Consider the following 12341-nt stretch of genomic DNA (forward strand, 5'->3'; position numbering starts at 1 on the left):
TCTGATGCTCCAGTCCTTCTGCTCCGAGCTGACGGACCCAGAGGAACCAGGCGGAGGAGGAAACTGTTTCTCCTTCGGAACTCACCTCAACCCTCAGCCCGTCACTGTGGACCTCAGGCCTGCGCTGCCATAGAGCAAGCTGTGACTCTTTTAGAAGTGACTCTGAACATCTGGCACAATATAAGAGGCTGAGAAGTAAGTTGTGCCCAGCCTACCCACCCCAGGAAGCCTGTATCAGTTCCGCAACCGTTCCTATTTCCGGGGTAGGCCTGATTGGCCCCGACAGGCACGTGACCCGCCGCGGCCACGCCCCACGGCAGCCCCAGGACGCGGCAACGAGGCTGCTGTGGTTCAACGCCGCAGAGTTACCATACGCTATACAATATACTATGCAATGTACTAATATACAATACGGCTCACTTTTCCCACTTCAATGACAGAGCCGCTGTTTAATAATATTGTCGCGGCGGAACTCCGTCGCGGCAGCATTATGTAGCAGTAATCCCCCCTTTTTTACCATCGACAACTAGCTCAATTGGTAACGCTGCTTGGCTGTGGATCCTATGGTCCGTTTGTGACAAGTTCGATTCCCTTAAATTTTTTTTTTTTTAACGTGCATTGCACTATAGCGTATTGTATATTGTATATTGTATGGTACAGTAACGGTCTCTGGAGCGCAACAGTAAGAAGCATTTGCACTGCAATGCATACACCTTACTGTAAATTGTACCTCATCCCATTTCTGCTTTGCACTATAGCGTATTGTATATTGTATGGTACAGTAACGGTCTCTGGAGTGCAACAGTAAGAAGCATTTGCACTGCAACGCATACACCTTACTGTAAATTGTACCTCATCCCATTTCTGCTTTGCACTATAGCATATTGTATGGTACAGTAACGGTCTCTGGAGCGCAACAGTAAGAAGCATTTGCACTGCAACACGTACACCTTACTGTAAATTGTACCTCATCCCATTTCTGCTTTGCACTATAGCGTATTGTATATTGGTACATTGCATTGTATATTGTATGGTACAGTAACGGTCTCTGGAGCGGGCCAGCATTTGCACTGCAACGCATACACCTTACTGTAAATTGTACCTCATCCCATTTCTGCTTTGCACTATAGCGTATTGTATATTGTATGGTAACTCAGTTACTTCTATTCTGCATCGAACGCTGTACATATGTCTCTATACTATTTTATTTCATACAACAATGTATGCCTTTCAAATGTTAAATGATAAATGATTGCATGATACACACTGAAATAATCCTGCGCTCGAGCAAATTTGCTGCTGCGGGCAGCGTTGAAGGCGGAAAGCGGCGGTGAACCACAGCAGCCTCGTTGCCGCGTCCTGGGGCTGCCGCGGGGCGTGGCCGCAGCGGGTCACGTGCCTGTCGGGGCCAATCAGGCCTACCCCGGAAATAGGAACAGTTGCGGAACTGATACAGGCCCCCAGGAAGGATCAAGCGAATGAGCCTGTATCAGTATTTGAGCGGATTTCAAACACTGTGGGCTAGATCAACAAAGAATGGATTGCACGGTGCTAATTGCACCCTTACTTACAATTCATTATGAATTGAAAATGGGGGACCCTGATGTAAACAAGATGAAAGTCTTTCTCTGGTCTGCATCCCCTTAACAATTGTGTGTATTGAGCCGTAGTCTATTGTACCCATTCTGCAATCTGTTAATAAAGTTTTCATTCAATCAATCACCTGCACCTGCCTGTGTGGTTCAAGTGAACTGTTCTATGAACCCCCGGTCAGTGGCAGCTCTGCCACTAGGGGCGCAAGGGCGCCGCCCCCCCTTCAGGCCCTGCCTGGTTATATGAAAGTAGAACAAGAAAAAGTATCTTTTAGTTTTTTGTTTTATAGCCCTATAAATAATATAAACATGTTTAAAATGAATAATATTTACTCATTTTAAGTATGTTTGTATTTCCAATGCACAATATAACGTTATTATCTCAAATAAAAAAACACTCGTTTTCCTGAGCAGGAAGTGACATCACGTTTTTTTTTTTTTTTTTTTTTTTTTTTTTTGTATTTCTTGGCCCGGCTAGACACGATAGCGCTCTGAGTGTGCGTCACAGTTTGATCGCTGTATCCGTCACAGCCAATCAGTGCATAACGCGTTGTGCGTTGAAATATGACTATTATGTTGGAATCCGGGCGCGATTTGAAGCGGTCTAGCCAGTAGCGTCAAGAATTTCTGTAGCCGCATTTCGCGGAGACGCTCTCTGATTGGCCGACGCGATAGAACGCCAGGTAGTTTGAATTCGGAAATGGACAAAGGAATGAAGTACTTGTGTTGTGTGACCAACTGCTAACAAGCTAACACTTGGCTAACAAGCTATATGGCGGATGCAGTCTGGACACAGTGGACAGTGGTCTGGAATACTGTACATCAACAGTGGATTATACACTTTATCAAGGCAAGCCCTGGACGTGTCAACTAAACAGTGAGTCTCTCTCTCTCTCGCTCTCTCTCTCTCTCTGTGGTTAACGTTAACGTTTGTAAATAGTTTTTTTTAGGAGCAGTACTGTTAGGCTACTGCTGGCCATTCATGAAGCGAGACATTGCTGATTGTTTATTTATTTTATAACACAAGACTATGACTACCAACTGCCTAGCCAGCCGTGTATCAATCTTGGATGCAATAATAACGTTACCACACTGACTGTGTCGATGGCTCATTGATTTAACTACTGCAGCTCTCTCGGATTGAAAATACGTGGATTATGGCTTGTTCAATATCGTCTATGTTTGAATGAATGAATGAATGAGAACTTTATTAACAGATTGCAGAATGGGTACAATACAGTACGGCTCAATACACACAATTGTTAAGGGGATGCAGACCAGAGAAAGACGTTTGTCTTGTTTACATCAGGGTCCCAGATTTTCGATTCATATCGATAGTTTAATAGCTAGCCTTGGCTCGTTTAACAATATGCAAAATATGTGTACAGCCCTGTACTCATACTGAAGTTATTCTTGGTATATAATAGGTCTGATTGTGTAACGAATCGATTCCACGTCGCGCTGTGTGTGAGAGAGAGAAGGAGAGAGGGAGAGATCTGCCTGTGTTTGGAGACGGGCGAGTTTTGTTTCTAACTTTTCTATTTATATATTGTGTTTCAAGTTGTGAATTAGAGTCTAGACTATACTTTATTTGACTGGTTGTGTGTTGTTGTAGTAACAGCTGAGCGACTCGTTCATAAGAGCCGATTCATTGCCGTGAGCGTGAGTCGAATCGCTCACGTCTTGCCATGAGTCTGTTGCGTGGTACTGTACATGTACATGCAAAATGTTTGGTATAGCGCCCCTAGTGGCGAAGCACCCACCGGCCGTCACTGCCCCCGGTATGACGGATATTGTCGTTCTCCTCCTCACAGCCTTAGTGTGTTGAATCCCGCAGAGGAGAACTACTACTTGTAACTTACACCAGTGGCTCAGGAGGTAGAACGGTCTCCTGGTAATCGGAAGGTCCTGGTTCAATTCCCCCTCCTCCCACAGCGTGTCGAAGTGTCCTTGATGAGCAGGTCGGCACCTTGCATGATCGCCTCCGCCATCGGTGTTTGAATGTGTGAGTGAATGGGTGAATGTGAGGCATAAGTTGTAAAGTGCTTTGGATAAAAGTGTTATATATAAATGAAGTCCATTTACCAAGAAGTTACCAGTGATGATTTCTGATTTGCAATGTTGCCATTAGTTTGAAACATGTGTCTGCAGGACATACAGATAATAAACGAGACAGATGTTCCATACATTCATTTATGGTGTTACCGACTCTTAGGAGCTTTTCAGGAATGGACCTTTAGGTTTCAGGCATCATGCAAAGACACACACAGAAATCCAAAGAATGCCTACAACTTTTGCTTACCAGACAGTTTTTTTTTATTTCAGGTGAGACCTCGGTTATAAAGAGTGGTTGTGTGTGTTATATGTGTTATAGGTTCATGATGCGCTCTAATAAATGGTATCGGGTCTGTTTGCACGGGGCTTCGTCGAGCGGAAGGAGGTCGAGTCACTCTGTGAACCGTCTGAAGGACTGGACGGCGGGGCTGACGGCACCCCAGTCGCCGGGCTTGGAGTACTCGCCCTTCTCCAGGAAGTACTGCCGCCCGCGGTAGTTGGGGAGCTCGTAGAAGAGCCAGTAGCCCTCCAGCACCTGGCAGGAGCAGACCTCCCTCCAGCGGAGCTTCTCCAGCAGCGAGGGGCAGTCCTCCGTGGCCTCCAACACCTGGCCCCCGAAGTCTGCCTTCTCATAGAGCTGCATCTTGTACTGGGTCCCACTGGCCTGGAGGAGGAGGAGGAGGAGGAGGATAGTGATAGTTGAGTGAATGATAGAGGTTATGTGTGGGAATGGAAAGAGGAGGATGGATGGAGGGGTTAGAGGATGGATGGATGGGGGGGGTTAATACAGGGGGTTATAGAAGAAAGATGGGGTGTGGGGTAAGAGTAAGGAGGGATATAGGGAGATGAGATTCTGATCCAAATTAGAAACATACAGCATCTACACTGCGTCACACTTGTACACTGTATACATATGACCATGATGCAGAAATCAGTTTCATACAGGGTTTTCTACACAATTTGACTCAATTAGTTTCAGTAATCTTAACACAATCAAGAGGTGTGTATAATTGCGCTCCCTGGCACAAGGTCAGCTGGGAGGCGATAGTGATTAAAACTCTACCGCGGTCGTTGAGATGGAACGACGGTATTGATCTCCGTCCACGAAGCCCTGAGGCCACGCGTTTACATCAACCTCATTACATGACCTCATTGGGAAGCCTGTAGTCGAGCCTTCCTTTGTTGTTTTACTGCAGCAGAGTGGTTCTGTGTCGCTCACTTTGGCACCTAGAGTTTAGAGATCCACAGGTTCCTTCCTGAAGAACCACACATACAGCAGGGCAATGGTGGCCTTAAGGTTTGAGGAAACAGGGTGGAGAAACCCCTCAACTACTGCTCTCTTCAGCAACTACTCAAGGTGTGAATACATGGAACCGTATGGGTGCGTAGCACAGTGTTGCTTTGAAAAAGCGCATTTATGGTCAGTAAATCTTCCCTGGATAAACGAAGGATGATAAAACTGTGTGTACGGTTCTACAAAGGGATCTGATCGCTGTGTCCGACTCATTCACTAATATGCTGGAGTGAGCAACGAGGTTCTGGCGCTTCAGTCGTTCTGATCAACAAGTCGATCAGGCCGCTGGAGGAACGCTCCGTCGGTCAGTTCCCGCAGAAACGAGGTCCGGGACGTCCGATCAATCCCCTCATGCAGTTGATTAAAGGCATCACGCAGAGTCCTCTTTTTATTATCGGCTCATTCACTAGTAACATCTTAACGTTATTAATGATCTCCTTTATCTTATTCTTTTTTTTTTTTTATCCACTTTTTCTCCCATTTTCTATATTTTTCTCCCATCCCAATTTCGTATCATCCAATTCAACCCTCCCCTGTCACGAACGCTGTTTCTTGCCTCCCACAAGCCGGCTGCAATGTGGACTAAGTCATACATAGCACAAGTCCCCTCCGGTACTTGAGGTAACAGCAGTCGCATCTTTTCACCTGCGCAGCTCGATCTCTCAGTGGCGAAGAGTAACGCGTGGGAGGCTCACACTGCCCCCGACACTTCCTGATTCTACTGCGCAGGCGCACCAACCGACCTGTAGGAGTCGCTGTCCACAACGCCCGATCCCCACCCATCAGTTTCCCACCCCCTAATACGGCCAATGTGTATTAGTATGGACGGCCAGCTAAACTGAAAGCAATGTGGAGCGCTGGGCTCGGACAGGCAAGCCCAGCGTCTCCGTCATTCGTGGCGAGCGCCTTGCCCACTACGCCACGTAGCCGCCCTTCCTTTATCTTATCTTAAAGACTTTGAGCTGTGGGTCTCGGCAGAAGTGTGACTCACAAAGTGGATGGTCTTGCAGGAGCTGAGGCGGTCGTTGAGGCCCATCCAGCGCTGGTAGTCGGGGTACTCGCCCCTGGTCAGCACGTACTGGTAGCCCATGTAGCTGGGCCTCTCGTACACCACCCAGGACCCACTCTCCACCCGGATGGAGTTGCAGCGGCTCAGGTAGGCGTGGAAGTCGGAGCAGTCGCTGTCGCACTCATAGCGGCGTCCCTGGAAGTTCTTATCCTCGTAGAAGACGATCTGGAAGAGGATGGGAAAGAATCATGCGGTGCTCATTGTGGTATGTTTTCCTTTGAGGCCTCTGTTCACACCTCTTCCTCTCCCCTTTATCCTCCCCTTCCTCCCCCCTCACACCCTACTCTTTGTTTCACCTGTTCGCCGCTCCCCACAAACCCTGCCCCCTTTTCCCAGAAAGCTGAGAAGCAAGCTCACAGAATTGGGGGGACCAAACTCCTGAACCTAAATTAGTATTTGATTCTTTAACAATAAATGTGTCAACCATGAAGATTTGACCATGTAGATAATCAACCTCTCCGGTTCCACGACAGGTCCTAGTTTCTCACTGGAGCAGCCTCAGTATTTCGTGGCTCTGTTCAGAAACTTTACAGATTGTCCCTTAATTGTGAGCCAAGCGTTGAGCCGAAACACTTTAAACTCATAATGCATTGCAGCGCTGCCTCCTATATGAATGAATGACATTTTATTTCCGTGTCATGTCTGACGACCCATCCCTTACGGGATTATAAAACACCAAAAACAACAATTGACCATAACAATCACTTCCCATGGTTTCTAAGCTACACCATGCACACCATCAGAGGCCAAAATACATCACGTTATTTTCGTGCGTTTATCCTAAGCTTTCTCTAAATATTCAGCAAGTGCAAAAACCCTGTGATAAAAAATCCATTGTAGTCTATCTGCATCACTAAACCACGTTAACTCAAGGTTTTTACACCTGTCAAATAACCTATACATGTCAGAGTCCTAAAACCATGTGTTTACTGGACCGATGGTTAGTGCAACGTTCACATCCAGCTGACACAATCCCTCCTGACACCTGGTGCCACAGGCAGGCGGAGCTAAACTGACCAGTGCTGTCTCTCTGTCTGCTTATCTAGCAATTAGCTAGAATTACCTTTTTTGAAAGGGGTATTTCACCAAAAAACTATGCGAATTTATTTTGCACATAATCTCACACATCCAAAAACACACATTAATTTAGTTTGACATGTTATTGAGAGTAAATGAGTTTGAATATGACCACCAGTGATGTCATTGGGGACGTTGAATCCTGAATACAAGCAGTACCTCGTCTTATAGGGACTGATACCTGATCATTTCATTGAGCTGTAATTAACACAACACAAGGATTCAATGTCCCCGATGACATCCTGGTGGCCATATTCAAACTCAATTTACTCTCAATAACCGTCGAACTAAATGAATGTGTGCACAACTGAAGACTCTGGCAGGAGCACTCATTCAAGGGTACTACGACTATGCTTGCACCTCATGGTACCAAAGCACCTCAAAGGCGCTAAAAACAAAATTACAAACATCTCAAAACAATCTGGTCAGACTACTGCTTGACCTTACTCCTAGAACCCACCTCACCCCTGCCCACTTTGACAACCTAGGATGGCTTAGAGTAGACGACAGAGTACAGCAACTTGCAATGGGCCTGGTCTACAAGATACACTACACGACCAAGGTACACATGTACATGTCAAAATACTTCCCAAAGGTCAGTGAATACCACGATCACAACACCAGAGGGAGCTCCACAAATCATGTTAAACCCAGATTCGGCTCAAACAAGGGACTAAACACGTTTCGCAATTATGCCACATCAATGTGGAACGCCCTACCCAAAGCTGTAAAGGAATGTGAATCACTACCCACTTTCAAAAACACTCTTAAAAAAACACCTACGGGAGACTGCAATTCGAAACTGGCCCCTGTAAATGTCCTAACACAACCCCCTCCAATGTACAGTAAATTACCAAGTATGGTCTTGTCAATATTCCAATGTACAGTTTTGTTTGTACAGTTGTACAGTGTCCCCCACCCACCCCTCCTACCCAACCTCCCCCCCCCCACTCCTACCCAACCTCCTCCAATGTACAGTTTCTACGTCAAATGTATATACTTTTTTTTTCTGGACTCTTTTTTGTATCACAAACAGTACTGTATTTGCAAATCTGGTATGTCATAAATGTATAGATGTAGCAGTACTGTCTATCTGTATGTCATGAATGAATGAATGAATGAAAACTTTATTTAACAGATTGCAGAATGGGTACAATACAGTACGGCTCAATACATACAATTGTTAAGGGGATGCAGACCTGAGAAAGACGTTTGTCTTGTTTCCATCAGGGTCCCCCATTTTCAATTCATATAGACATATATGACATACATGACATACAGATAGTCAGTACTGCTACATCTATACATTTATGACATACCAGATTTGCAAATACAGTACTGTTTGTGATACAGAAGGAGTCAAGAAAAGGGAGTATATACATTTGACGTAGAAACTGTACATTGGAGGAGGTTGGGTGGGGGGGGTTGGGTACATTGGGATATTGACAACCATACTGGGTAATTTACATTGGAGGTGGTTGGGGGGGGGGGGGGGGGCGGGGGGCACACTGTATAAACAAGTAACACTGTACATTGAGGGGGGGGGGGGAGGAGACACTGTACAAACAAACACAATTGTACATTGAACTATTGACAAAACCATACTAGGTAAATGACTGTACATTGGAGGGGGTTGGGTTAGGATATTTACAGGGGCCAGTGTTGAATTGCAGTCTCCCGTAGGTGTCCCTTGAGAGAGGTTTTGAAAGTGGGTAGTGATCCACATTCCTTTACAGCTTTGGGTAGGGCGTTCCACATTGATGTGGCATAATTGCGAAACGTGTTTAGTCCCTTATTTGAGCCGAATCTGGGTTTAACATGATTTGTGGAGCTCCCTCTGGTGTTGTGATCGTGGTATTCACTGACCTTTGGGAAGTATTTTGACATGTACATGGGTACCTTGGTCGTGTAGTGTATCTTGTAGACCAGGCTCATTGCAAGTTGTTGTACTCTGTCGTCTACTCTAAGCCATCCTAGGTTGTCAAAGTGGGCAGGGGTGAGGTGGGTTCTAGGAGTAAGGTCAAGCAGTAGTCTGACCAGTTTGTTTTGAGATGTTTGTAATTTTGTTTTTAGCGCCTTTGAGGTGCTTTGGTACCATGAGGTGCAAGCATAGTCGTAGTACCCCTGAATGAGTGCTCCTGCCAGAGTCTTCAGGGTGTTCTTGTTTACCAGAGAGGAGATCCGGTACAAGAATCGAGTTCGTTGGTTGACTTTTTTTATTACATTGGATGCCATTTTGTCACAGGAGAGATTAGCCTCTAGGATGGAACCCAGGTAGGTAATTTCATCTTTCCTTGTGACAATATTGTCACCCACTGTAACTGAGAAGCCGTCGGTCTTGCTGAGTTTGTTATTTGAACCGAAGAGAATGGACTCTGTTTTGCCCATGTGTAATGATAGTTTGTTATCAGCGAGCCATATGCAGATTCTGCCTAGTTCCGAGCTGAGGGTTTTTTCAACCTGTAACTTGTTCTTGTCAGAGACCAGCAGGGCTGAGTCGTCCGCAAACAGGAACAAGTTGCAGTCACAAGCTGACGACATGTCATTTGCATAAATTAGGAACAGTAGCGGTCCTAGTATGCTTCCTTGTGGAACACCACAGCTCACTGTGAGGGGGGGGGATAGGGTACCGTTTACCTCCACCATCTGTTCCCTCCCCTCAAGGTAGGATTGCATCCAGCTCACTGATAGACTATCAAAACCAATTGCTTTTAGCTTGTCAATCAGAATGGAGTGATTGACCGTGTCAAAGGCCTTTTGTAGGTCCAGCATGACCATGCCGCAGTATTTGCCTGCGTCCACCTCTTGTTTGATGTGGTCATTCAAATAGAGAAGGCATGTGTCAGTGGAGTGGGATGTTCTGAAGCCAGATTGGAATTCGTAGATTAGATTTTTTTCCGCTAGGTACTTTTCGACCTGTTCGTAGACTATTTTTTCCATGACTTTCGAGATGGAGGTGAGAATAGAAACAGGGCGGTAGTTGCCTGGGTCTAATTTGCTGCCCTTTTTGTGCAGAGGGGTCACCCTCGCAATTTTGAAGTCCTTGGGGACGTGTCCCTGTTTTATGGAGAGGTTTATTATGTGTGTGATGATTGGTGTGATGGCGGCTGCTGAGTCTCTGAGGAATTTGGAGGGGATGTTGTCATGGCCAGTGGCCTTGTTAGGTTGGAGGGCGCTCAGTTTATTGAGTACCTCATCTGTTGTTACCATTTCCAGCTTGAAGTCGTCCTTTCGGACCCCTAGGTTTTTGTAGTAAGCTACTATGTGTTCTACCCCATAAAGCCCTGAGTGGGAGGGTAGTTTGTTTACCAGTGTTGTGGCTATGTTTGTGAAGAAAATGTTTAAGTAATTGGCTACATCCAGCTTGTCTGTGATGAGCGTGTTGTCCGTTTTTATGTTTATGTTTGAGAATCTGGTTTTAAGTTTTTTACTGCATCCTAGTTGATTATTGAGTAATTTCCAAAGTTCACGTGGTTTGTTTTTGTTTTCCTCAGTTTTGTCATTGATGAAATTCTTTTTTGCAGTTTTGATCATGGAGTTTACGTCGTTTCTTAGTCTGTTTCTTTCTAGTTTGAGTTCAGTCACGTGGGCTTGGAGTTCACTGCTCGTGCTTTTAGTAAGCTTTGACTGACTTTTACGAAACTCAGAGCATTTTTTGTCTCTGGTTTTCATAGCGGCCAGTATTTCGGAGTGCATCCACGGCTCAGCGCGATTTTTTACCCTGGTGGTTCTTAGGGGGGCCATGTCGTTTAGTATTGCTGAGAATTTGGTTTTGAAACCAAGCCATGTTTCGTCAACCAGTGTACCATTGAGTTCATCTGACCAGTCCAGACTCTCCAGTTCAAGGTTGAAGGCCTCGCTAGAGTAGGTTTTGAGGTCTCTAGATGTGACTGTTTTGTGGCAGCCAGCCTTTTGTTTTAGTTTTTTTCGGGTACAGAATATCATATAATGATCACTTAACCCACATGCTATAACCCCTTTATTTGAGATCTTGGACTTGTCGGAGGTCAGAATGAGGTCAATGGTAGTCTGAGTTGATTCACATACACGTGTGGGTTGGGTGATTAGCTGGCTGAGGCCATGCAGATCACAAAACCTACTGAAGGCCTTGAAGACGGGTGCATCTTTTCGTTGGATATACGTGTTCCAGTCTCCAATAAGAATTTTGTCTACATCCTCAACTCCAGCTAAACACCCATCCAGTGTATCATAAAAGCCACTATGATCTGGCGGCCTGTAGACTGTGCCAACCAGTAGGGATTTCGCCCTTTCGAATAGGATTTCCACCCATACAGTTTCAATTGATTTATGATTCAGGTCATTTCTGTTGATGAATTTGGTGTCCTTGTGTATGTACATACAGACACCACCTCCATGTTTGTTCCTATCATTCCTGATTATTGAGTAGTTCTCAATCTCTATCTCTGGATCTTTTACAGAATCGTCGAGCTTAGTTTCTGAGAAGCACAGTATGTTTGCCTTACCATTTATGAATATTTGTTTGATTTCATCCAATTTGTTTTTTAAGCTGTTAATGTTAATGTGAAAAATGTTCAGTCCATTGGCGTTGGTTATTTCATTGATGTTGGCAGGTTCGAAGTATTGTTCGTTTGTGATCTGTTCCTCTGTGTTGTTGTGGGTGGGAAGGGGGGAGGGGGGGGTCGGGTCCCGCGCCGTGCTGGAACAACAAAGAAGGGGGGAGGGGGGGGTCGGGTCCCGTGCCGTGCTGGAACAACAAAGGACTCGTTCCTGGTTGTTTTCGTTGTTAGCTCTGCTAGCTAGCCGGCTATCGGGCGTCGAGATGTTTACATCCCGCGTCGAGATGGTCGTCATGGTTTCGACCCTCGGTTCACCTCCTCTCGTCACTGCCTCACGTGTGCTCGTCTGCTGTGGCGTCATTGGGGGAGCTTCGCCGCCCGCGCTGTGGATGTAGCCACAGGTTGCGTTGTTGATGCTGTTGGTCGCGATGGGAACCTCCATCGCTTCTTGCTGTAGTCTCTGGTTCCGTGTCATTACGGGACCAGGGTTCTGATGAATGTCACCCGACATGAGCAGATATAATAAAAACATTGATCTCTTATTACACTTGCCTGCCGGGGGTAATTTCTTTCGTTCCGGATTTGCAGTAAGTACTGTGTGGATGGTCGTGGCTCCGAAGGCTGGATGTTTCCTCTCCGAGCCCGTTAACAAATAGAAGTCGCAATGGGACTGCTGTTTTACGTTTTCGCTACCCTCCACTTCTGTCTGGAGTTGC

The 12341-nt window shown here is 45.8% G+C and overlaps 1 protein-coding gene across 1 annotated transcript in view; it reads right to left on the reverse strand.

Moving 5' to 3' along the window:
- Window positions 1-4038: 4038 nt before the first annotated feature.
- The window catches only part of LOC311226063 (TBCC domain-containing protein 1-like), a gene marked incomplete at its 3' end in the record, with an annotated part of 45240 nt that continues 36937 nt past the window's right edge, over window positions 4039-12341 (reverse strand). The window contains exons 11-12 of the mRNA XM_084311440.1: window positions 5933-6175; window positions 4039-4311 (exon numbers count right to left, since the gene is read on the reverse strand). Of these exons, the coding sequence (XP_084167566.1) occupies window positions 4039-4311; window positions 5933-6175 (516 nt within the window). The remainder of the gene's footprint in view (window positions 4312-5932; window positions 6176-12341) is intronic.

The sequence above is a fragment of the Notolepis coatsorum genome (assembly GCF_963971535.1).
Source record: "Notolepis coatsorum genome assembly, chromosome: 3".
NCBI lineage: Eukaryota > Metazoa > Chordata > Actinopteri > Aulopiformes > Paralepididae > Notolepis > Notolepis coatsorum.